This window comes from Manacus candei, unplaced genomic scaffold (assembly GCF_025592945.1).
Source record: "Manacus candei isolate 608988 ecotype Guabito, Panama unplaced genomic scaffold, ASM2559294v1 h1tg000018l, whole genome shotgun sequence".
Lineage (NCBI taxonomy): Eukaryota > Metazoa > Chordata > Aves > Passeriformes > Pipridae > Manacus > Manacus candei.
The window spans coordinates 12,563,511-12,590,813 of NW_026138066.1; the positions used below are offsets into that span (position 1 = coordinate 12,563,511).

Consider the following 27,303-nt stretch of genomic DNA (forward strand, 5'->3'; position numbering starts at 1 on the left):
GGTCCCCAGGAGGAAGGCGGAGGGTCCCCAGGAGGAAGGCGGAGGGTCCCCAGGAGGAAGGCGGAGGGCCCCGAGGAGGAAGGCGGAGGGCCCCGCCGAGGAAGGCGGAGGGCCCCGCGGAGGAAGGCGGAGGGCCCCGCCGAGGAAGGCGGAGGGCCCCGCCGAGGAAGGCGGAGGGCCCCGCCGAGGAAGGCGGAGGGCCCCGCCTGCCGCCAGAGGGCACCCGCGGCCGCCGCCGCTCCGCTCGGCCCGTCTGCGCTGCAGGCGTGAGGGAAAGGTGCGCGCTGTCGGTACCAGGAGGGGAAGGGATTTGAAAATCCTGTCTTATTCCTGCTATTTAGCTGCAATCGGGTGGCACTGGAAAGCTAGTCTTGGCCAGCGTGCTGTTACAAGCTGCTGTACGTCCGTACGAAACAAAGCGGGTGGGTGCTAGGTGGCAGCTTTCAGTGCTGAGCGCGGTCGAAATAAATAAATACTCAAACACAGGGGTGAAAGAAAGCTGGGTTGAAGTTAAGACAGCAAAGAAGAAAACCTACGAGTGACGTAAGGTTACTCACCACCTCCTACCAGCAGAGCGAACCTCAGCCAGTCCCTGAGCAACTACCTTTGGAATTTCCCCCTTCCCCACAGTTTTTATTGCCGAAAGTGACGTTATGTAGTATGGAACATCCTTTTGGACAGCCTGGGTCAGCTGTCCCACCCTAGCCCCTTGTCCACCTCCAGCCTACGTGCTCAGGGTGCTGAGGGAGAAACAGGGAAGGCCTTGACCCCGTGCAAGCACTGCCCAGCAATAGCTAAAACACTTCTGTATTATCAGCACTGTTTTGGACACAAATCCAAAACATTGGGCTATATGGGCTGCTGTGAAGAAAATCGACTCCATCCCCGCTGAACCCGATAGAGCTGGGAAACGTTGTGAGAGACACTATAATTCAGGTGCCTTGAGACAGAGGTACCAGAAGAATTCAGAGAACATACAGGCAATTACAAAAAAAAAAGCACTCACAGATTCCAGGCAAAAACTAGTTGGCACTAAAGGTAAAGCAAGAGTGAGTAGAATATTCGTTCAGCACTCAAGTAAGGATATCACTGGTGCTTTTCTCTAGAAGGAGCCAAAGATCCTCAAACGCATACCTTTGATCATAAGGCTTGCTTTTGATCACAGGGAACAGCGCTGTGCCCTCGCAGAGGATATTATAATACCTCAGTTGGATATCAAATAATAACAGCTCTGATACATCTAATGCTGGAACCACTGATTGTGAGATTCCCAGCAAAATGATGGAACTATCTGGATGACAAAAGGTCATGGGGTCCCATTCATCCATTTCAGTTGCACTTCCTTTCACTAGAAATGGAAGTCCCCGGCTTCTTAAATCCATTGCTCTCAAAAGGCTCCTGGCTACAGTAATGAAGATGAAGAATATGACTCCTGAGGAAGGTGAGGAACTATTTGGATTGCTTGGTATTTTTTTTCCTACCTCCCTTCTCCAGTATATTTCACCTCAGCTGCAAAGACAGCATCCTGATTTCATCTCCATGAGAAAAAAAAAAACTGAGTGGAGAAAGATGTCTGTTTTGTTTTTTTTTCCTCATTACCACTTTCAGAATTTTCAAAGAAGACAGGCCTTTCACCAAGAAATGCTTCAAGTTTTGAGCTATGTGCGAACACTTGAGAAGCCAGTGATCTGCTTTGCAGCAAAAGCGTAACTGATAAGCACTTTCTGAGAAGTAAACCACCTGCAGTTTACACTGGAAACAATGCTTGTGTTCCTTTCATAATGTTTTTTTACTTCTGATGTTTAATGAAAATTTTTAGAAAATTTTTCAGAACCATGTATGACCTTACTTCACTACAAGTGAAGGTTACAGAGAAAGGATCTGGGTTCTTCAAGAGATTTTTAGTAAGGTATGTGCCTCCTTGCTCTCAAACTATAGGCAGACAGGGTCAGAGGGTAATGCACACACTTATTCTAAAGCTCAGCTTTCTCTGGCTGCCTTCTCTCTCACTTTTCTTCTTCTTTATTTTCTCCCATCATCCTGATTTTTTTCTTTGTAATAAACAGAGTTATCAATGGTTTGAACTGGTCTGTGCCAAGCTCTCTGTTACTGAGCCATCTTGCTTCCTTGCCCAGGGCACTGTATTTACTCTCTGAACTGTGAAGCAGTTGCTCTTTAGTTTATTATGGCCTTTGTCTCCATTTATTAATCGGTTTTCCCAGCAAATGGCACTTGAAGTACATTGCTGAATACACTAATCATCATCTGAAACCGACTCTGCTGCATCAACCCTCTGTACTGCTCAGTGTGTGTTTCTCCTGCACTCTCTGCGGCCTGGCATATCCTCTTTACACAGGCTTATATGACAGGTAACCCCTGCAGGACAGCTATATGATCTTGAGTCTGTTTCCTACTGAGTAAGCACTGATTTCTTTAAGGACTTGTGGGAAAAATCTATTTTAATTCTCTGGTGAATCCTGCAATTACAGAATCTGGCTTGGTGGACAGGAGCCACACCAGTGGCTCTGCAACTGCATGCTGTGTGAAAGGGGCCTGGTGAGTGGGAGGAAACCCTCTGGAGATGCAAATGCAACTGCTACTGCTCTCCTGCAGAGGAGACCCTCTGATCATGCTAAGTATCCCAAAAAAGGAAGAGAATGAGTGGAAGCAGCTTTTACACCTCCAGGGAAATGCAATCATAAACTCTGATCTCATGCTAATTTATGCTAATAAAAGGACTCCAGCAGACTTTGGAATATGCCTGCAGGTAAGGAGGAATGATATCATTTGAACCTCGCTGCTGATAACAACCGGAAGGATGATATTATGGTATCATCAGTCATGGCAGTACTGTTAAAACTTTTGGACAAAGGTTAAGAGCAGTGTAAGCAGGAGCAGGAGAACTTTCCAGCTCTGCTGTTACTCACTCGTCCCTCTTCTCTTGGGCAGTTTGGTCCCTCTTGTGACCAGGGGCTGTCTCTGGGACAGACCAACATGTTGTGGGGTACTGAGGTGGTACTGTGGGCATGCAGATCCCCACAGCCCTCTCTTTTACTCTCTGCCCTCCCAGAACCCAGAGTTTCATCCAGGCAATAGCTCTCCAGTGCTCTGCAAGGTAGAGGAAGAAGCCTCAATCCCTTCCCCTAAGCCTCTCCAGGAGAAAAAGAGGACATGCTACTCTGTGAAGAAAGGCAGGGCAGGGACACTCAGAGCAAGATGGGGTCAGGGCACATTAAAGGCAAAGAACAGGGCAAAAGGACTAGTATTAATTTTGCCCCAGGGAATGACTCCAGTAATCGGAGGCTGACTAGGTTTAGCTCAGTTCCTGGGAAAATAAAGGGAAGTTGGTATGGAATTCAGTCAAGGAAGAACTAAGTGAAAGAATATAATTAATGCCACTGAAACAGTTTTATGGTAACTATAAGCAAACTTGCCAAACAAAGCTGATTTTTGTGCTTTGATGAAACTATATATTTGGTTGACAAAGATAACTGCATAGTAATAATGTATGAGAAACTGTGTTGGGCATATGAGTCAGTAGCACCCTGCATTTTGAGTCTAAAAATGAACACTGTGCAATATCAATACAGCTTGTGTGAACAGCACCAAGAGGAGACCAAATGACAAATCTCAAAGAGCCAGCGAGAAGTCCGGGAGAGGCTCATGCAGATTAGGGCAATGCTGGAAGCTGTCTAATCCACTGATGTAACAATTTAATCTATAATCTAAATGAACATGAAATCACTGTTGCTAACAGCAGGGGTTGGCAATGGATAGCAGGACAGAAGACAGTGATGCAATCAGTCACGCAGAGTGATCAGGCATGGTCTGACAGCAAAGGGCTACTTAGTCTTGGAAAGCTGGAAGATGTGAGTGGGAGTAGATGGGGAAGTTTTGGCATGGTGGGTGGTGGTGATGAGTCTGAAACATTCAAGATCTTAGAAGAGATTTAGTGAAATGGGCTATATTTGATCCTGAGTGCATAAAGGGTCTGTCTTAGACCAAAGGCAAGCTCCAGGACACAAGATCTCCATGATCAGGACCCTCTCTGACCCCCTCCTAAGCTTCCTAAGCAACAGAGAGCCTTTTCCTCCCCAGTACATCTCTAGCCAGGGCTGTGGAGAAGACACTGCTGCATGCATCCCACTGCCAAGTGGAGTGCAGTCCCACTGTCTTATAGTGTGAACAGCAGTTGAGTAGTTCAAAGCCCATGTGCACAGCAGAAGAGAGAGCTTTCAGGTTCTGCCTCCTCATGCCATTTGCTTGATTAATATGCTCAGGTCTGCCATAAGGGAAGATTGTGCTGTTTCTCCGTGGAGTAGGATCACTCTTTTTGCAAACTGATACCCTCTTCCCTGCCATCAGCCTGGCAGGAGCAGGTAGCAGCAGGAGAGCGGTTACCTGGGAACTATGCAGCACAGCCCAGTGGGAGAAGCAGTGAGGTCAAGTGACAGTACCCTTCTCAGGTTTACCTGTTTGTTGGGAGTTTTTTCTTGGTTGTTTGTTTGTTTTGTTTTGTTGTTAGGGAATTGCTTTTCTAGTATGAGAAAACTGTGTACCACTGCCGAGGGGAGGAAGCAGAGGCTTGGGAGGCAGCTGGCACACTAAGTCATCTCATGTCACTGCCAGCCAGGGATTTTTTTTTCCTCCACATAAGTCTTCTCTGGGGTAGTTGAATCCAGCAGTCAACATGTGAATGGAGAAGCCAGCAGTCCCTGCTGTGTACTGCACTGACCCAATGCATTTCAGGCCAGCAGCTGATCCAGGGGGCTCAAGAATATCTTTTCTTTACAGAAAAGATGTTTCTCCTGCCAAAAAAAATCAGACGAAACATGAGATGAAACAAAGAGAGAGCATTTGTACATAAGTCTTACTAGAAAACACATTTGTTTCAATAGTTTCCACAGAGCATAAACACACCTGTTTGAGGTCAAGTGCCAAACCCAACTCTCTCTTAAAGACTGGCTTTTTCTGACTCATCTCAACACTGCTGTTCATCCATTCCTCTTTGTCTAGCTGTGGTTTTCAGCAGTTCAATGTCTTCTTTATTCTCCCTGGACTTGGGAGAATTTAACACTCGCCTGCCTGAAGGTGTATTCCCCAATACACTACTGTAATAGCTCTGTGATATTTGAAATGGTATTGCTGTATTGTCACTGTTGTTTTCCTATTTGCTCCTCTCTGACATTATTCTGTACAGCCTGACAGGAAAATAGCCAACAGGAAAACTGAGATATTGTTGACATTCATAAAAATAACTTGTCTTCTTCATCGTTTTTCACACACAGATTTTTTTTCTTACTACTTCTGTTACAAGCACCCTAAACCATTGGCAAGTGATTTCTGCAGGAAAAAAATTCAGGGATTTTGGTATGGTGCATCTTTCTGGGCTACATTTAGGTGCAATGCCTTACACAAATGGACCCAAATGGCCAAAACATCTGGATTTCCCAGGCTTAGGTGAGCCCTGTCCTGAGGGGTTGGTCCATGGAGGTCCCAGCAGAGGCACAATGGCTCTGGTGCCAGATCCATTGGACATATGCTGAGCATTTCCACAGTGATGTGTGTTTGACATAACACCTTCTGTGTACACACACATGGTTTGGCCATCCTCAGAACCATCCTGTTATGTCTCCATACACACAGAGAATAAAAAACCCCTCAGCAAGCTCCAAAAATGAGTGTCCAGAAGAGGAAGGGCTGAAGCATCACTCCCTGACCGTAAGCAACAGTTGTGTTATTAATGTGGTCTACCTTGTTTCTCTCTCCCTAGAAGTGTACTCTGAGGAATGTTTCAGTTTCTACATATCTGACTTTTTCTTGGTTATCTGATGTTCCAAAGATTTGCATTGTAAGTTTGTTTTCCTTTATGTGAGCTGTTGTTAGGCTACTTATAAAAGCATGACAATTGCCCTAAGTGGTGAATCATCAAAACAGGCCAAATGGCAGCCCTCTTGCCCATAAGCTTTTTGTGAGTATGTGGTTTTTCTATCCCTTCCTGCAGTTGCTGCTTTCATCCTTCCTCCTGTGCACACTGAGGAACTGATTACACTGATGTAATTCCACTGAATTTGAGGGGAGTACCTTTCAAATTACATTGGTGAGACACCCTTCTATCCTATAGCTGTATTTAATGGCATAAAATCAGTGCAACTGTCAGAAGCTATGAACTCTACAGGTAGGACTGATTAGACCTTAGGGGACCATGCAGATATTCTGTAACTTGCCTGAAGGTACCCAAGTTTAGCCTCCTGAGACTCCAAAATTTTATCTCTGGCTCTGACTACATCTAATTTATTCTCTAGTTGTTGCAGAGTTTTTGCCTTCTATCTTCCTCCTACATGGTTTCCCATCTCTTTGCATCTTCCTTTCTTTCCCTCATTATTGCTTTTGCCCTTCAGCTGCATGTTGTAATAAAGTGTGCTTTTTTTTTTTTCCCAAAGCAATTCTGCATGAGGCTGTAGTGGAGCTAAAGCTGTGGTAAAAGGAAAAATATCAAAAATGTATTAAGTGGTACACTGCTGGTTAATCTAAAATATAATGTCTTGTGTTAGTCAAACAATAGAGCATTTCATAAACTATCTGCAGCTGAAAGGATCATTTTCAAAGGGCTGTCCACCTGCAGCACAAAATCTAAGGATAAGAGGTAAGCTTCAGATTGAACTCCCAGCCAAGGATCCTTGCCACCCTTTCCTATTCTTTCTTTGGGGTGGAAGTGAGCACGCAAGAGCTAGGGACTAGGACATTTGACAAGGTCTTTTTGTTATAGCAAGAAAAAGCAAAATGAAAAGGAGGGATAAGGATGGTGAGGGATGGAAAAGATTGATAATTGTTTCCTTGGCAACTGAAACCGTGGAGCCTCATGCAAGAATCCCTGAGAAAAATCCTAGATGATCGTAATGGTCTCTTCTGCCTTCAGACTCTGTTCCAGGCTAAGTTTACACATCACAGTGTGGTGCTGCATAAAGGGATAGAGTTAGTGCTAAATGGAAACCAGAAGCTGTATGGTTGTAAGAAATCCTTGGGAAGAAGAGAAGCACTATTGTCTCCTTTTCATAAAACGGGGAACATTTTACAATGCAAAAGATGAAAAGATTGAATAACCTGGCAAAGGTTATTAAAAATGTCTTTTGCAACACAGAGGACAGGGACATCCCAAGTTTGTGCCTATCTCTCACATCACTGCAATGGAAACATAACCCCCATTGACTGAGACTGCGCTGAAGATGTCCAAGGAATTAGCAGAAGGGCTAAGGGAGCAGAAAGCAGGTGAAGTGGCTGCTGTTTAATGATGTTTAGTGCTTTTTGCCCACTGCATAGTTCAGCGCTCCACAGGGGCTGCCAGCACAAAAGGGTCCCAGTCCTGCACAGCATTCGACTGCAGCAGCAGTGAATCTTCATTAGTGGATTTAAATGTAAGAACTAGGGCATATATATGAATATTAATGAAAGAAAGATTGACTAACTTCATGCTATTAAAAGATTTCTAGTCTCAAAGAGTAGGTGGAGCCTTTTGAAAAATGTATAATGAAATACAATATGTGATACACAAGAAGCTCTAAGAATGTGGATTTTGATCTCTTCCAATTTTCTGTTTATACAGTGCTTTGCAAGCGGGAAATGGAAAGATGCCTTCATTTGAACATTTTTCCTTTTCCTTCTCTGTGTCCCATGTACAGGTGTTTATTAATGCAGAATTTCATGGCCACGCATTCTGAGGAGCCACTTGGCAGTGGGCAGCTAGTATTGATTTCTGCTCCAAAAATAGAGCATCAAATGCTTGTATATTTATAGATGTATGTATGCATGTGTATATATATTAATGCATGTGTGTGTATATATGCACATATATATATGTATATATGTGTGTGTCTATATATATAAATGGGTGTTGCAAAGGTGCAAAAGACAGGGTTAAATCAGAATAGTAATTAATAACCTTGCCAGTTCCAATGCAAACTTCTGTGCCAGCAGTGCATGTAACAGATAAATGCTGGAAAGGGTATTATACAGTTCCATGCCTGTGAAAGGCATCCCCGAGCAAGAGGCTGGGGCATTACTACACATTCACTAGAAACCAGAGACTCAGGGCAGCAGAATTTCCAGACAGTCATGTGAGGATGGAGTGCTGCAGCATCAAGGCAGCCAGTCCACTTGTTTCTGTCTGTTCATGATGTTAAATAATTGCTGAGGCCTGCATCACATTCAGTTACTTCTTAGAGTGGCTTAATGATAGGAAACCAGCTTTGTGAGTGATTCTCTGTGCAAGGGAGTGGAGATGTTACACGTGTCTGTCTGATGCTCTGCGAGGAGCACGCAACTGTGGCAGTTCTAACAAAGCAGATGAAGAAAATTAAAGGATCCTTAGAGAGCTGATCTATTTTTTTTTTTTTATTCTTTGGCATTTGCGATGGAGGTGGCTGGCATAGAGCACAAAATGAAATTTACTTTCCCCAAGACATTCTTCTGGGCTAACAGTAATTTCACAAATAAAATATTGTATAAGGAAAGTGCCACAATGGCCATGTTTGCAGGCTCAGTGAGAAAGGGCTAATATAGAGCATGCCAGCCAAAATAGGATGGGAGAATCCTGCCTTACTATCTGAAGTCTTCCTTAAAGATAACTAGTAATGGGGTATCTAGGTGTGTTTATCTGGGTGTGTGACTCTTTAATAAGTGTGTAAAAGGTGAAATGCAATGGTAAAAGCAGTGGTTTTTCTTTCTTATTCTACTTTTTAAAATCTTACTTGTTTTTTTTTTCCTCCCCTCCTCTGCTTATTTTTCACCCTTTAATAACCAAAATATCATGTCTCCAGTTCCTCTTCTTTGATGAAGGTCATTTGGAGACCTGAATAATGATGTCAGATAAATGTGTAGCTTTTATAAGGAACAGAAATTTCACTGCCCAGAGAGGCAGCTGTTTCTATAGGACAAAAAAAGATGGAAGATATTTAAGGCAGTAAAAATGAAAAAAAGAATTTAATTTTACTATTTTGATTTATGGTATCCAAAATGTGACATCAAGGTTGAGGTTGATTTCATGTAACATTATTGATCCACAAGAAAAGCCCTAGTTATCAAAGCCTTCCTCTATAGACAAAGGAGAGAGGCAAAGCCAGAGGCTGATGTCTGTCCTACCTCATAAGGAAATTAATATTATTTCTTTGCATTCAAAGCAAAGGAATGGAGCTTAGAGACTGAGTTTCAAAGAAATATATGCATGTAACTTCAGTTAGAAAGGATCTATTACATATGTCTTGGTTGAGTCAGGGAATGCAAGTTCTCTCCAAAGTGGATGTAAGAATGGTTTCCTCCTCCCCAAAAGGAGAGGTCTGTAATCAATCAAGGATACAGTAAATTGAATACAAATGAGGAAATGCAGGATAGGTATTTCAGAGGAACAGGAAGAAAGGGATGTAGTAGAGCAGACGTCAAACCTTCCAAAGCTTCAAGGAAGTATACTCCACAGTATGATGTTATCCACATTTTTCAAGATGTACATTTTCCTTCCAGAAAGACAGGTCACTTGGCTGGGTTAATTCTTTAACTTGATTTGGGGACCATGGGACATAGACTCTTATAAGTCTCAGCTTCTTTGGTATTTTTCTTGAAGTCCTAGATCCTGGAGTCATGTGATTTAATAAAAGCTTGGACTTCACATAAAAAGAAAAAAAAGCCCAATTTTTTTTCTTAGACTGTGCAGTAAAACTTGAAGATACAAACTGTAAAGGTCCCAAAAAGGGAAAAGCAAATACTAAACCAGATATGTATGATCCCTTAGCCAGCGTTATGATATCTGAATGCTCAGATTTGAACACCAAGTAGGCATTAATGTAGTGTTAACATCATCCATTGCTTGCCTTCCAAAACTGTGTTAGCTGTGTTATATATGTAAGGAAAAAAGGATGTGATTCTCTGTATGGCCTTCCTCTTTTCTTCCCCTTCCCCTCCCCTTCCCCTGTGTATTCATAAATCCACACTTTGCCCTATATGTGCAGCTCAAGAGACATTTAGAGGTACAATTATGGTGCAAACATCACTGGGTAATTACCACAAAAACACAACAAACCACTCTAGCTAAAGTATATGTATTGCAGGCCTGTGATGTTAAAATCAGATTTCCTTAAAGTGCCTTTGGTTGTAGACAATGAAAACAGCCTGTATGGCAGAAGACCACTGAAAAAACTTCTAAAGAAAGGATCCATTTTTACAATAACAGCATTTCATCTGATGTGCAGACCTTGGTTCATAACTGAAAGTGAGACAGCCAGGGGAACTAGTAGGATTAGGTTATGGGAATTCAACCGAACGATGTTTTGCATTCAGATAATTGCATGAAATTGGGCTATTAGTGTAAGTTTTGCAAATTGCAATAACATAAAACAAAGAAAAATATTCCCAGTGTATACATTCAACTAATGTGCTAAAAGGGAACCCCAACTGGTTTCAGACAAAGCACAGAGAACTTCCATTAACTCTTCAGAGCTGTGTCCAAATATTGTTTTCAGCCTTACAGGTTCCTCAAATGGACTTTCAAAGGGAAACTCTTTTTATCAAACACTAAGTAAATAAACATAATTTAACAGTGAACTTGTGGTTTTCACTGGCAAGGACACTACTAACATGTCCTTTATCTGACCTTAATTTAACGTTGCATAAAATATGACTGAAAAGAACTGGAGAAGGAAAGAGTTTCATCTCAAATTGCAGCTGCTCGCTCCAGTAGCTCTCCTGACCACACGTCAGCAGCAGCTGCGGCTCGTGCCTTTTTAACTTCTTCCATGGGACAAGATTACTCTGTCCTGTGGCTTTCCCCTAGCTCAGCAGAAAAGTTATCAGGAGAGGTGTCCTAAATCCTCCTTTGTCTTAACATTTTGGTCTTTACTTTTTGCCCCGCGTTCACTCTTGGGACTCAGCCTCAGTATTTAGAACGAGCATTTACAGAGGTCAGTTTTAGAGGCGGCTTTTGACAATGCAGTTCCACTCCAATAAAGTCATCACAGCAGAAAAATACTGGCCCACCACGGACTCAGGCTAATTATTCTAGTGCTTTGACCTCAGTCTGGGTAATGCCTGCTGCTGTGGCACCTGAGAAGGAAGACTGCACTTAGTGATGCTTTTATCTTTATTGAAGGCTTGGCTGCTCAGGAGCATGTGCCAGCCACATGACTTGCTGGGCTGCTGAGGTGAATGCCCATGTCACTAATGCCTCTGTGGGGTTTAGAGGCAATTTCACATTTGCCTGTGTCTTTCCTCCCATTTTTGAAGGAAGGGAAATAATTTTAATGATTTCTGTGATGAACATAAAATCTGACGATATCAAATAACCAATTCATGTATCTGTGTCAGTAATTCAATCTTGTTCCCAGTGTTTTCCAGCTTAAAATCCGTATCAGAGTACAGAAGAAAACACCACATCAGCAACCTGTAATGAATGTTGAATACAGTGAAAGAGAGTTGAGCTGTGAATAAGAGGTACCTTAGTAACACCAGAGCTTTCAGCTCATTTCTCTGTCACTGAATTTAGCAGCAGAGTAAGCCTTTCATGGCATCTAATGTTGTTCCCTGAACTCTGCTCTGTGCCCAGTGTACTTAAGCCTTAAAATTCCAAGGGTTTTGTCGCTGTTCTTGGAGGGTGATTTCCATGCTGGTGTATCCACTGCCAGAAATTTTATCCGGAGGTTCTGACTCAGGTTTGCCTTTTTTTGGACTAAATTATTTCTCTTTCAAACATTGTCCTTAACAAGCTCTTCTCTTTCTTGACGGTTAAGGCTTTTCAAGTGTTTTATGCCTCTCTATTATGTCTGCCTGTCACAAGTCTGTACAATGGTTTTTTAAAATTTACTTAGGGCACAGCTGCGCTGTGACACACCATGGTGCAAATATCCCTGAGGCAAAGCTGAATGAGCCGGCTCCAAAACTGGGATTTGTGCTCTGGCTGTTTAATAGAGAGAGACAAGGACCATCTTTTCTGGCTCACTTTACTCTGTGTCTGTTGAATTTGATACAAAGGGGTCTTGGTTTGCAGGCAGGGTTTGTAAGCTCTGCTTTTGGAAAAGAAAAAAAGTAATGAAAGTAACAAGGAGTTGCACACCCCTCTGACTGCAATGTTCAATGCTAGACAAGGGTGTTCAGTGGGGGACAATGCTGGTTGAAGCAAATAATGTGAAACATGGTTTAGGAATCACAGAATTTGGGCCTCAAGTATAGTAACATAACGTAAGTTTTTTGCTTTCCAAAGGTTTGGATGGTGACATTTCACTGAAAGATGGGGAAGCAACATGGGGAGAAAAGGTCTTTAGGGTGACATAAAGGCAGGAAGACTCCAGGAAGATGAATGTGAATGAAGAAAAAAGAGTAAAGAACAGAAGTGTAGGTATTTTGTGACAGCTATTGAATGGGAGGGAGCCTGGGGTTGTAACTTCTAGAGGGACGAGAAACCATTAGCAGTAGGAAACAAAAGTAGATTTGAGGGAAGAGAAAAGGGCTGTTAAAACATTTCTCTCAGGAAGATCAAGCTACTAGCATCTGTCAGCAGGAGCAAAAGCTCACTAGAGGGTAATGTCATGGACAAGGTTTTGAAAGTGTACCTTCCAGCTGTTCTTGTTAAAATCTGGCAAAGCATCTACTGATTGATCTTACTTTCCAAAAAACACTGATCCTTGACTGGCAAAACTTACTGATCTGCCTTGTTCATTATATAATTTAGGAGAGCATTTGAGTAATTTTTGCTATAAACTGTATCTGGGCCGGACAGGAGGAAGCCTTATCTTTTTATATAAAGTCCAAATGGTTTCCGGAATGGGATGGGAGATGTACCCTGAATTATGAAGAGATGACTAGAAACAGATGTAGGGGAAGATTTTGCAAGGTCTGGGTATTTTTTGGAAGTATTTATTGACATTGCATAAAGTGGCAGGAAGGTTTGTTGATTCTGTTTCGTAGGAGGAGTTTAACAGATGTATGTGTAAGTGACCTTTTCAGTGAGCACTGTTTAAAATGAGATTACCAGGGATATTTTATGGTAAATTCACTGTACTTGAAAATTACTTTCCTTAAGTTCCAAAACTACGCAAACAAGACTTGCTCTTTTTTTTTGGTGTGTCATTCCATAACAAAGAGAAACAATCTAGTTGCTGGTCTGAACAGTGCTATAGCATTTTTATAGTATTATTTTTAATATGGTAAGTTAGCTAAGTGGAGATGGAATTATTTTTGGTTGCTGAGTGAATAAGAATGAAGGATAGTTTGAGAGAGCAAAATATATCTGCGGTGCAATCATTTCTGAATATGGTATGTCTGTTATAAAATGATAGATTTTGAACAAAACGGGATAGTTAAAGTCAAGATTGTTTGCAGATATGAAGGACAAGAGATCAACGGTTCAGAGACCCACACACCTCTTTAGTGGAGGAACACCAAGCCCATTTGTTCTGATGTCGCCTCAGAAGAACTGAAGAGACAGGAATTTGAGGTAAAAGGTTTTGGCAGGTTGTGAAAGTGAGGGAGCCAGAGGAGGCAATCAGAGTAACCATTCTTAGGAGGAGTGGTATGAAGCTGTATATCAGAGACATTTGTTGCAGACCCAAAGCCAAAGGTCCAGGAACTTAATTAAATAGATAGCCCAAGATATTTGCAAGGAGATAACGAGCCTTTCAGCAAAACTAGTCATCTGAGAGCACTGGGAATAGCCCAACAAATTGTCTGAAGGTCTTCACAAAGCCAGGCTAGAACGCTGCCCTCAAACATTTTTCTCAAGGGGTAGGTCAGTCAACTGGAAACATTAACAAAAATGTATTTCTTCACAAATTTCAGCAGCAGCAAAAGAGCAGGAGAAAAAAAACCTGTTGTTTTTTAACACAAATATTGTTCACAGAAGAAAAATATATTAGCAGTATTTCTGGTCAGTGAGTCCCAAACTAGTAATAACTGAAAGTTAAATTACTGTGCAGTTGTCTGGATCCATTGGAAATAATGTTGATGATTTCTGATTCACTCCATTGTCTCTGAACCAGGGTTCTGATGTGCAGTTTTGAGAATCACGTTTCTGGATTTGGGTATTACATTTGCCACAAAACGCAAGGTGATCGGAAAGTGCATCGAGGTTGGCAAGAGGGTCTAATTTCAGACATTTTCTTCGGGAAAAACCTGGGCAACTAGAAGAACTAGAACTTCCACAAAGGGCCTTTTGAGGACGCTCTTGTTTCTGTCATTGCAATGTGGATGCAGGTTTTCGCTGCTGAGGTTTCAGCTTCCAAATGCCCCTCTGTGTGTGCGTGTGTGCTCACTTGAGAGGTTCCTATCTACAGTGTTGTGCAGGCTTCCCCCCTTGCATCCTTCACAAAGCAAACTCTCAGTTTCCAGGTGAAGCCTGTCATCATAAATCTAATCATACTTTACACAGCCTTTGATTTTTTTGCATCCTCAGCCTTGACCCAGTAATAAATCAGAGTAGCCGTCGCTGTAGTGGAAAGCACAGTAATGTCAAAAGCTTCCTGGTGTATGTGCAATGGGAAGTCATTCAGCAGTAAGTAAATAACCCTTGCAAGTCACACTGTTAGGAAAGATTACTTCAACTCTCTCCTTAAGCAGGATGTCTCATTTCTTATTCCATAGCACCATGGATCGCAGCAGGATCCATGTGCTTCCATAGGGAAGAGAATTTCTCACCCTCCAAATGAGTTACTTCTTGTAGTGAATTCTTTTGCAAGCTGCAGAGTAAAACTTAGTTAAAATTATAGCTAGTTTCACTTTATGATTTTGCATGATTCCAGGATTTCTGGCCTGTATTCATATCCTAGCAAAATCTGTTATAGTTTTTCATATTTTTGTTTTAGTGGAATCTGAAGCCTTCTATAGATCTTTAGGGTTTTGTTTGTTTCGTTTTGTTTATATTGATATAATTAACTGGCATTCTTAAGATACTTCCTAGAAGCATATAAGGTGTTTGGGGGTTTTTTGCTGTTCCAAAGGGAAAGCAAAAACGTAATCTCCGCCACAAATTCCAGCATGTTATCTGACCAAGGGTATGTGTGGGAAGTTCTTGCTGGTTATTCTGTAGCACCTTTTATCTACATCTGTAACAGGTGAAAAACAACAGAGAGAAGGTGGTAAGGATGCCCTGACACAGCCGGAAGAAGTCCTGAGGAATGCACAAACAGAAGTACAGGCTTGAAGCTGTAACCAAAAGAACATGTCTTTTGTTGCAATTCCTGCTATACAGAGGAAAACAGAACCTTCTTGTAAATGAGAAGTACACTGAAGAAATAGCTGAAGGCTACATAAATGGAGGATGGAGAAAAACCCTGTAGTTGGTCTTAAATTGGTGGGAATCAGCTACCACAAAGATAATTCATACGGATAACTCCTATCCTGGTTCAAGACAAATGGACGAAGTAAATGTCAGCCAGATTGACACAAACAGTGTAGCTTTCCAGGAACAATGGGGACTAGACAGAATGCAAAAACTCAAAGAATCTAAACAACAGTACAAAGATACTAAAGTTAATGTAATTGCTAAGAGGAGTAGGAGCCACAGCTGCAAAAGCATTGCCCTGAATATGGCTCCAGTGAAAGAGGAGGCTAAGCAGGACAGAGGATCATATGAGAGTGGGGAAATTCTTTCACACCTTCTGGGAGACAACAGACTAAAGCAGAGGGTGAACTGTAGCATAACAGGTAGCTGCCTCACAGTTCCTCTTTCAATGCCAGTTGTTATTTAACAATGGAACTTTTATTTAGAGGTGTCTGGTGGAATGTGTAAAATTGCAGGGGAATAGAGAATATGTGATCGAATGTGACAGTTCTTAAATTTGCCCTGGAAGTGGGGAAGTAACATAAATACCAGTTTGGTCTCAAAAGACACAGAAACTAGGGAACAAGAACCCAAACACAAGACAGGATTATTTTCGTGAACTGAACTCTGGGAACTGGAGCAGGAAATCGTGTTAGCTGAGACAGTGAATGAGTTAGCAGTTACGGCATATTTCATTATGGATAACATCTCAGAAATGTGAGAGAAGTTGTCTCACACTTTTGTCTGGGAAGTTACCTTTGGATCTTGGTGAAACAAATTATCTACATGCAATCTGAAATGTACTACAGGCAGCCTTATGTGCTCTGTTACTAAAGGCGCTGTTAGGATGACAAAATGTGGCATCTTTCAATGAAGATGATAGGGTCTGAAGTATGTTGTGTAATTAAGTATTTCAAGGGTCCTAACTGCCAAAGCTCCCACTGAATCTGAAGCAGGGATGGATTCCCGTTCACTTGCTAAACACTTCTGAGGGCTAGCTTATTAAAAGAAAAAGAAAACCACATTTTGCAAAGAGAAAGATTATGTGCCTTGCACACCCCAATGCCAAACGTACATGCACACTGATGCTTACAATGAAGGCATATTGGAGTAACGTAGGGGGGGTTTAAACATTTGTGGCTGTTGTTTAGCCTGCACTGCAGATCTGCAGAAGAGGTTGGGAAGGGCAAGAGAAACTGAGGGAGATGGCAGCAAGGAAGAACCTGACATGGCATGTATCCACAAATGGTGGGTAGGTAATCATAAAAAAAGGCTAGAGTGCTCTTTTGAGCTGAACTGTTTTCAGGGACTGGCAACTAGCAAAGAAAAAAAGCTGTGTCCTAATGGGTTCTGGTTTTAGTAAATTAAAAGGAACATCAAAGACATTCTTCTCTCTATCAGCAATGTAATGCAGCAGAAACAATCCTCAGGCCTTGATTTTTCTTCTTATTTGCTCAGATAAAAGAAAAAAAGTGCGTGTTATGCAAGTATTATGCGTTCAGTTTTCTGCTAGATGTTTCAAAAACCATGGGGTGAGGGTTTTTTGTCCTACTGTAGTCTTCTTATTGCAATGTTTAACATCTTTTCATGGGATTTTATAGCTTAGGTTTTTAGTTTACCTTTAAGATATGGGTTCTAAACACCCATAAAATGTTCTGTAAAACATTGCTCCGCTGTACAAAATGAAAGAAAATTATATTGTACTGACCGAGACTTTTAGAATGAAAGTGTAGGTCTTGAGCTAGAAGGCCTGAAATACTCATCAGAGTGATTGCCTTTGATAAAAGAGAGGGAATCCATGGACTTTTTAACCCTGAAAATGTCTAACCTAAAATCAGTTGGGGTTTCTTTGAGATTTCATGCCCTCTCCTTACTCACTGTGTCTATATTGAGCCACAGCTTCAGCTGATGTGATTTCAGCTTTGCTTGTTTCCACTGCCAAGGACTGGCCATGCTTTATTTTCCTTTGCTGTCTGAGTGATACTATGTTGTGATGTCCAGCTAAAACTTATTGCTTTATTTCTCTATGTCAGCAAAACGAATCCTTTGCCCTTTCCATATATCTCTGGGAGTAACTTGTTTCTGTTGCGACTGATGCGTGCTGAGAAAAGCATAGGAAAGTCTCCTGATGAACTGATAGTCTAATTGTGAGTGCAGCTGGAAACTACATGAGCACAGCTCTAATTTGTGGTGGCACCTTTCCCAGCTGTTACTGGTGCTCCTTGTGACTGTGTGCCCTGGCAGCCAAAAGGTGTCCTGGATTGCATCCAGCACAGCATCTCTGACCAGCTGAGGGAGGTGATTGTCCTGCTCTACTCTGTGCTGGTGCGCCTTCACCTTGAACATTTGTGTGCAGTTTTGAGTGACACAATGTAAGAAGGATGTAAAACTATTAGATAGCGTCCAAACGAGGGCCATGAAGATTGTGAAGGATCTAGAAGGGAAAACATACGAGGAGTGGCTGAGGTCACTTGCTCTGTTCAGCCTGGAGGAGACTGAGGGGAGACCTCATTGCAGTCTACAATTTCCTCACCAGGGGAAGAGGAGGGGCAGACACCGATCTCTCTGCGGTGATCAGTGACAAGACCCGAGGGAATGGCATGAACCTCAGGGGAGGTTTAGGTTGGATATTAGGAATAGGTTCTTCCCCCAGTGGGTTGTTAAACACTGGAACAGGCTCCCCAGGGAAGTGGTCACAACACCAAGTCTGACAGAGTTCAAAAAGCATTTGGACAACAGTCTCAGGCACGTGGTGTGGTTCTTGGAGCTGTCCTGCCCGGAGATGGACTTTGGTGGTTTTGCGGGTCCTTTCCAGCTCAGGATATTCTGTAGTTTTATCACTGCTGTACTCAGCCGTGCTCCTGAGGAGAGTGGGGCTCGGGAAGAGCTCCGTGAAAGAGTCCCTCCGTCTTTGTGCCCGATATCCCCCAAAGGAAGGCTAATGCTGCGTGGATGTCCTGCCACATAGCTATGTCCTCATTGCTGCGCCTTCGCCTTTCCCGCTGGCACCTTTTTTACAGTTTCAGCTCTCAAACTCCGTGCACAACCTGTAGGAAGGCGGGGCTGACCCCAGGCACCACTCCGCCTGCCCTGGGGGCTGCGGGACGGGATCACCATCCTCCCGACCTCGCTGTGCCATGAGGGCGGCGCAGTCAGCAAACAGCGGGTCCTGCGGCCGCCCCGCTCACAGAGACGGTACCGGGAGCCACCGGTGACTCAGCCGGTCCCTCGGCACTTCCAGCCCCGTTCCCGGGACGAGGCGGGCGGGAGGCGCCGGGCGGAGCTGCCGCCGCCCCGCCCCTCACGGCTCCCGCGGGGGCGCGCCCTCGGCCCCGCCCTCCGCTGCCCGCCGCCCCGGCGGAGGGGGCGGGCCGGGCGCGCCCCCGCGCAGACGCGGACGCGGCCGGGAGCGCGCAGGTGGCGGGCGAGCGGCCCGGCTGTGCGCGCCGCCGCGGGCCGGGCTCCGCCGGGGCAGCGCGTCGCTGGCGGGCGGGGAGCGAGCGGGCGCCAGGCGGTGGGTCCGGGCTGCTGAGTCCGGGCTGCCGGGTCCGGGCTGCCGCCGCCGGCCGCCGCCGCCGGCCGCCGCCGTCTCCTCGCACGTGAAGGGCCGTAGCCGCCCGGTCGCGGAGCCCCCCGCCCCGCAGCGCGGGGGCTGCCCCTCCGCCTGCCGAGCCGCGCCGCTCGCCCCCGCCCGCCGCTCCTGGGAGGCGCCGCGGCGCTGCCCCCGTGAACACTCCCCACGGGGTGGGCGTGGGGAAGGGTGGGTGCTGCGGCGGCCTCCCGTCCGCGGGCGTCCCAGCCCCGCCGGCGGTGGATGCGCCCGGGAGGAGCCGCCGAGCCCGCCCAGCCCTTCCAGCCCCCCGCGGGGGGGACGCGGGGGCCGCCGCGATGACTTGACGCCGGGCCGGGCCGTGCCGTGCCATGGAGGGGATGACACGCTCCGTGGTGGCCGCGGCGCGGTGGCGGCCGGCGCTGCCCGCGCTTCTGCCGCTGCTGCTCGCCGTGCCGGCGCTGCGGGGCTCGCCCGCCGCAGGTAAGGGAACAAAGGGGGCCCGGGGGGCAGGTGTGCGGGGCCGGGGCCGTGCCGGGCGCGGGGCGGTGCGGGGGGCGGCAGCGCCGGTAACAATGCGGCGGTGCCGGCGGGCGGGGGCCGGCCGGGCTGGGCTGAGCGCGGGGGGCTCCGCCAGAAAAGGCGCGCATTGTTCGCAGCCAGACCGCGAAGGCTCCGGCGCGGGGCCGCGGGCAGCCCCGGGGCTCGGGGGATGGGACCCAGCCCGCGGGAGTGAAGGGGAGAAGCGGTGTGGGGAGGGGGCACCCGGCGTTTCGGGCGTGTGGCGTGTCCTGTGCCAGCCGGCGGGCGCCCCGAGTTGTGGCCACAGCGCCCGGGGCGTTTGGGGTGCCCCGTGTCAGGTGGTGGGAGCACCTGCGAGGTGCAGGGTAGCCTGGCTCTCCTTCGCCCTTCCTGTGGGGAAGCAGCGGAGCCCCTCGAAACGCACAATGCGACTTTCCAAGCACTGCTGTGGCATGACTTGTGTGTGGAGAGAATGGTTCGGGCTCCAGGGGGGGTGGTGTATTCAGTAGGTATTTCGAAAAAGCCATGAATCAGTGACCCCCTTTTTTTTTCTCTTCTTTTCTCTGGTGGCTCTAGGTATCAAAATTAGTCTGTAGTTAAGCAGACAGTTTAATCACAAAAATGTCTCATTTGCTTCTGCTCCCATAGCACTTCTTGGTTCATCTTTAATTCTTTTTTTTTTTTTCAAATTTGAAACAACTACCATTTCTTGGAAAGGTACAATTTTGCTGTCAGTATAGGTTTTCTTTTTGTTAGATAACATGTATAAAGTAATACATTTTTATCAACATCAGTAAGTTGTTGATAAGTGGTAAGAAGTGATAAAAACCTGCATTAACCTGTTTCATGAAGTGGACCAACTAGTGTTGACTCTTTTACTTGAAGAGAATTGTGTTGATTATTGTTGGGTGCTTAAGAACCCTTGGTGTTACAAAACATGCTTATCTCTTTAATAATCCTTTATTTCACTTCAGAAAGTAGTTCGATTTTGGTGGTGACTAGTTGGGTTTTCAGAGAAGTTGTGCTCTCCTCCAGCTCCCTTCGTAGCCAACACGAGATGTTCCATTCCAGCCTACATGAAAATTGATAATTTCTAGTAAACTTCAGCAGTTCTTTTTCTTAAATAGAACAGGCTTTGCATACAAGTAGGAGGCAAAGCAGTAGTTTCATAAGTTGGAGATTTACTCTTTAATAGAGTGGCTGGGTTTCTTCTGTATTTTCATAGTAAGTCAGTGAAGGCTTTTGTTTAATTGTTTCTCTAACACATCATAGCTCTTAATTAAACATGACTGTGAATTTCTGTAAACATTTCTGTGATTATTGTGCATTCTTGTATAACTTAAAAACAGCAGTGGAAATGTTATGTAACTCAGCCGGTGCTTGGGCTACTGGAAGAGAGCACTCAGAGACAACATATCTTGCCCAAAGCGATGCTTTCCTGCTCCTTCTAGGGCAGGAGCCTTCAAGCTGTTTTGATTTGAGAGCCCTCTAAGTTTTCTCTTCCCACGGGGCATGTGAATCATGTACAGTGAAGTTGAGGATACTAAGAGCAAACTTGCTCTTCAGAGGATGCTTTTCACAGGCACCGCCAGAAATGATCCACTGATTGTAGAGATTTAAAGTCCACAGGTTACAGAGAACAAGGATGTCTTGTTCCTTTTGGTTAAGGTGAAATGTGTTATTAAAAAGTGTGACAGGAGCCTGATTTCTCTGTCAGGGGCCCCTTATGTTTAGAAAATTTGGACACAGTCTTTAATCTTTTCTTTAGCCTTGAAATATTTTGATGGTGTAATGGGTGGTGAGAAATAGAAGACCTGTATACTGACCATATGCAGTAGGCTTGGACAGCATTCACTTACCTGATCAACAGATTTACAACTCTTGTGTATCTCCCTAGGGTGCAGTTCATTTGCTTTTCAGTGCCATTTGGTCTTGACCAGTCTAGGAACAGCTCTCCTACAGGTCTGAGTTATGCAGAGGAGGCATACATACAGTAAGAGTGGAATGACCACTTGCTCACAGTTGAAATAGCAAAGTCAACGTCAGCACTTAAGAAAATCTAATAGTTAATCAACTCAGGTTTTGGAATGCTTGATCCAGCTCCCACTGAAATCACATGTCACTGAATCAGGGCTTCAGCTTCCACAGCTAAGCAGATGCTGAACTCTTAATATGTGGTTGTACTGCCAGAGTGCTAAAGGTAGGTCTGCATTTGAGCACCTCTGTGAAGCAGGGCTTTCTCCAGGCTCTGTGAATGTCTTTGCTGCTCAGCCCAGGCTGTGTTTTTGCTTTTGTTCCATTGCACAATCTGTGCAACTCCTGCACTGACAATCAAGAGGGTTTATCTTGTCTCACTGCACTGTTTTCATGAGAGGGAGGAGAGCTGTATGTTGGACTCTGAAAAGACTGCAGTGAGTCTCCTCAGAGACTCAAGGACCAAAGACAAGCTGTGGAGGTCAGGCAAAGAACCAGATGTAGCTGCCTTATGGGACAGTTGCAGGATATTGTTTATTCAAGTTAATTGCATGAGTCTGCTGCAGACACTTGAGTTGGCATCACGTCTCTTGTGGCCTGTTCAGCTTGTCAAGCTTGCTTCCAGTTCATTTTCACAGAAGACCCATATGGTTGGAGGATTCTCTTTAAGACTGCTTTCTATGCTGTTCTTGCTTTATTTATGTCAGCCTTGTGTCTACAAGCTACACTTGTAGTCTTGCCAGAGGAAATGTGTTTTTTGTTTGCATGTTCTTTCAAGAAGTTAGAATGCTAAACAAGCTAGTGGACAGTGCAGCTTTTTGTTCAGTTTTATCTGTTTTGTGAGTGACATTTGTTTTCTGTGAAGCAAGGTCTTAGCCTTCTCAGGCAGGGCTAGGACTTGAAATACAGCATGCCTTTAGCAAAGTAGGCTTTAACAGCTTTGACCTTCCTTGGGTAATAGATTTCAGGAACTGGGCACATTAAAGAGCAGTGATTCTTGCTGCAGCACAAATCTTTTCCAAGAAATCTTGGGAAGCTGATGATTGTGGTAAATGGCAGGTTCTGACATCCCAGTTCTTACTTGTCAGTTCAAAATGTGTGTGTGTGTGTGTGGGAGTCACTTGGGAGAGAAATGAAGCAGAATAGACTTCTTAATAATACAGTCTCACTTCAGCTGTGGGAGCCATGGCTTTCCTTCATTTGAAAGTAAATCTGTTTGTGGCTGATGTCCTGAACTACCAGCAAGTCTCCAGCCTTGCCCATTGTGGCACAGAGTATAAATAACACCAGTTGCGTAAGTTACTGTGGATGATGCCCTTAACTACCAGTGTGTCTCCAGCCTGGCCCATTGTGGCATACAGCACCATTAACACTAATTGCATAAGAGTTATTAAATACAGTGTGTCCTGGGAACCTATGTATAAGTAAAAAGCTGTAAGGAAATGGTTGTCCTTAAATTTTGTCTTGTAATCCTATAGTTAAGTCAAATGGTAGCATTAAATAAACAATGCAGACTTAATTTCTATTTTGGCTCATGTGTAAGAATCACATTTTCATGGAGTCCTTTTCAGTATGGTATGGACAGTTTTTTCGCTTTGGAGTTACATGTTATGATACCTTTTTTAATCCCTTGAAAATTCATATATTTCTATGGTTTTCTTTAGTGATTGCTAAACACACACGAGCTCAATAACAAATTTGATTGACACTCCCTATATGTACTGTATTTTCAGCTGTTGATGTTACTGGAGACAGCTGTTTTGGAAGACTAAGGGAAAACTTCTCATAAGAGCAATGCATTAGTGATGTCTAACACATGAGATGGGGGGAGGGGGAAGATAAAACTGACTATCAGTACTCTAATTCCTGATTCATCGGTGTAATTAATTGTATATAAATTTCCCATAAAAAATACTGGAAAATGGTGAACTGGCCTGATTGTGCTAGCTCTTACTAAAGCTATAAGATATTATAAGATGTGTCTAAGAAGTATTGCTTTGCAGTGGCATTGAGAACGAACTTAAATATTTCAATTGAAATTTTATAAAGTGTGCATTTTGCTATGGGCTGAAGCTTTTTTTTTTTTTTTTTTGCAAAATGTCAGTTGAAAGAGTTCAGCTACTTCTGATGTTGAGGCAAGAGGAAAACAATTGTTTCTGCTTTGAGTTCTGCCAGCTTCTTTTCTGAAAAAGAACCCTTATGCTTTGGAGCATACAGTTAAACTTTGGCTGATTGTGTCTGCTCTGAAGGGGATGTTTTATTGACTGCTGCTTTGAAAGTAATTTTTTTTCAAAACCTCATAACAGCTAAATTTAGGCAGACATGGCTGTGATAGAGATGATACCCTTTTTTTTCTGCTAAAACTTGAATATAGCCTATTCTCATGGGACCTCACCTACTTATTAATACTGACCAGGGAGTGCCACCTGGGCAGATGTACTTAGCAGGCTTCCTATAGCCCAAAATGTTCTGAGAAAGATTGGACTTCACTGTGACAGTCTGGCCAAACTGCTCCAGAAGTGGGACTGGATTGAGAACTGGCACCTGCCTGCCTGTGTTTAAGGACATGTCTGCTGTGTACTGGAGTGCTTTACTTTCTTTAGGGCAGCTTGAGTATCTGTCTTCTGGTCTGTTGTTGTGTGGTGGTGCTTAATTGCATTGGGCCCAAGAGGGAAAACAGAGAGAAGGAGCCAGCAGGGGACTCAGGTTTCATTTGGAGTAAGTGTGTAAGGTAAGAGAAGGGTCTGTGGATCTTTCCAGTCACTGTTCTGCTCGTTGATGAGATATGTTCAGAAACCTGGAAGTTGTAGGAGTAGAGACACAAACTGCAAGAGGGTTTATGAGATGAAAGTAACTGGAACTGGCAGGGCACAAAGACTAGGAGGCAAGACTTTAGGTCAGGAGTGCAAAATAGGTCTGTGGATAAGGGAAACTGCAATGCAGGAATTAATCCTAGATGAAGTAAGCAGTGCAGTCTGGTAGTAGGATAAGCACGCTGGGAAACACAGATGGACTCACTTTAAAAAAGGAAAATAAGCCTCAAAAAAATAGTGTTGAAAGGATGAATCAGAAGTGGGGAAGATAAGGGACTGGGACAAGACTGGTGGAGATGTGCCAAAAGCATCAAACTTGGAATTTAGGAATAGGAAAGCGTGTTGTACCCACTGCTCTGGGACACTTTCTCCAGCATCTGGCACAGAACCCAGGGCTTCAGAGTGTTAGCTCTTTTCTCCTCTCAGTCAGGAGCATGATAATCTGCTGCTAGTCCTTGAACATGTCATGACTGTGTGTGCTTCATCTTTGTGACAGAAGTGGTTTTCCAAGTTTGTTTTAAAAACTGGTAAAATTCCTCCACAGAAATTGTAGTGGCATATAAAGACTGCAAAGGCAAAAATCAGCAGGTTGGAAATGTTAAAATAACCTGTACAATTTAAACTTCTGTGCCTGTAAGTTACAGTACAGCTATACTCACATGGTCACAAAGCCTATATCCATATGGATAATGTTTATAGCTATACAGGCACCTGCACATAACTGTCTGCACATACAAATACCTGCACACAGACAAGATCATCATTGCATTCAGTGTACAAACTGATCCTGCTCTGGGGAGAAATGGGTGTTGGATAACAGATGAAGAAGTTATCCACAGGACTCTTGCTCCTTTTGTAGCAGATGTTTGAAGGTGTGACATGAACGAAGTGAAGGACAGGAAAGTCTGAATAAGGGTTTCACTGTTAATGTAATTAAATGTTGTCCTAGACAATTGAACTGTGTTGCTGTTGCAGAGTTTCAGTGATGCTCAAGTTGCTTAAACCAAGCTTCCCACAGGTGGTCACTAGCTGTGTGTGTTCCTCATTTACTGGATGTGAGACCTCTGGGATCTGTGTTGCAGAAATGCTGAGTGCTTGCAGCTGCCAAAGAAGTCAAGAGGAGCAGTTCTTGAATAGATGTTGTGTCTAATTCTAAATACTAATTAATGTTTCAGATTAGGCTCTTGGAATTTGACCTCGTTTCTTCTTTTCACCATTTGTAAAATGTGATTTTTTCAGATACAGTTCCTTGTTTGATTTTCAAAATACTATGAAATGTGCAGATGCAGTAACAATGCAAATGAAAGTTCATTAGAAAGCCACACTTTTTTCTTTAGAACAGTAGAGATCCAGTGGATGATAAATCAGTCTGCAGAACTTGAATCCACAGAAAATAAGTGCAAAAAATAACTTATTTTAAGCAAATAGAAAGTAGCAGGTAGTGGCGTAACAGTATGCATTTACCATATTAAGACTTTTTTCAGTGAGCTAATTAGCCTTGTAGATGGGAAGATGTACTGTGTTGTACCAAAGTGTACTAGGATTTTATTGATTTTTTTTTTTTTATAAAATAGTCTTAAAAAGAGCTCATGATTGTTGATGTTTACTCACTTTCAGTTTTAGCAATTTCAGCCTACATCTCCTGCCTGTCTGTTCTTCATGCATACACTGCTTTCTAATCCTTTTAGTCCTCTTGCATTCTCCCCTCTGATTTAGAGAGGTTTCTCCTCTATGAATTAATATCCTATATGGAATTTTGAATTGGCTTCAGCCATCTGGTCTAGACAGCACATCAGGTCTTGTGGTGTGAGGTACATAAGAGGCTAAAATCCACCAGCAAGTAAGGGGAAGAGGAGGGAGGAATGGTGGAAACAGTAAATCAGGGGTCTGAAATCCATATTTTTCAGTAAGGAACATGCATAATAGTGTCATACTGAAGGGATTGAAAACCTGCATGGCTGTAGGATGGGGACTAAGCAATGCAACAGTGTTGTATTAAGGGACCTGGTGTTTATCAGGGATCACAGACAGAATGTGCTTCAACAGGATCACAGTGGTGCTGGATCTTGTGAACACATGAGTTTTAATCTTAGACATATCCTGTGTAATAACTTGTTAGTTCTCTTTTGTGGCAGAAGAGCTCCAGCTGGAATGTTCTCTCTAGATGGGGCCTTGTCCTTCAAGGAAGAGACAAGCTACTAGAGACTGTTCAGATCACAGAACTATTGGAACTACCTAATCTAGAAAAGAATCCAGGTGGACAAGACTTCATTCAAACATATAAAAGATAAATATAAAGAGAAGTGTAATAAATAGTGGAAGGAAAGAAGACTTGAATTGCAGTGAACAAGACAGGTTTTCTAACTGCTGATCTTTTTAACAGTGGGGATAATGAAACCCGGAAATGCACGGGTTGGGGCAATAAGGTAATGTGTCACTGGAATTGAAAAATGAGCTTATATAATGATCTAACAGAAGTGGTTTGCAACAGTCATTTGTAAAAGGATGAAGTAGAGGACCCTCTGAAATATTTTGCAATTCTGTCTTTGCGAGATACTACAAATAACAAATAAATAAATAATAGATAATGTAGTTTTATGTGCAGACTGCAACATTGGGATTTTTTTGTTACTGAGAACTTCAGTGTGCTGATGAAGTGAAGAAACAATCTGTGGTTTATGTTGATTTTTAGGCTTAACAGTTTTGTAAGGTTTCAAAGAACATTTTGTAATCCTTGCTGTAGTGACTTTATCTGTGGTAATTAACAAGCGGGAGGAACACACTAATTTTATAAGTTATTTCTCCATGCAAGTTCACTTTGTGAAGCATTTTATAATACTACATAGGTTATCACTGAGAGGACAGGTACAACTAAGTTGGATGTCTTTATTCATTGACTGAATTATTAGCATTTGTGTATCTCACAGGTGGGATGGAAAGAGAGGCAGTATTATGCTCAAAACACTTCATTGCTATTTCTATGAAATGTGTAGTTGAGCAAACTGGGAACTTCATTGTGGCAGAGAACATAGAGTTTGCCCTGGTCCTTAGTGAAGGGAGTGATGGTGGAAGCAAGGGGTCCTAAGTGATGCAAGGTAATTGGGAGACTGGGCAAATAAGCAGCGCTAGATGAAATCTTGGCTGTGTTG

General features: G+C 43.7%; 1 protein-coding gene across 5 annotated transcripts in view; it reads left to right on the plus strand.

Moving 5' to 3' along the window:
* The first annotated feature begins 159 nt into the window (after window positions 1–159).
* Window positions 160–27,303, plus strand: part of KIAA1549 (KIAA1549 ortholog) — a 164,894-nt gene continuing 137,750 nt past the window's right edge. For 2 of the 5 annotated variants that reach the window (XM_051784671.1, XM_051784674.1), the window contains exon 1: window positions 18,697–19,328. In XM_051784671.1, the coding sequence (XP_051640631.1) occupies window positions 19,217–19,328 (112 nt within the window). In that variant the 5' untranslated portion in view covers window positions 18,697–19,216. Of the gene's footprint in view, window positions 278–18,696; window positions 19,329–27,303 lie in introns of those variants that run through there. The other 3 variants (XM_051784670.1, XM_051784673.1, XM_051784672.1) reach the window with 2 other exon arrangements.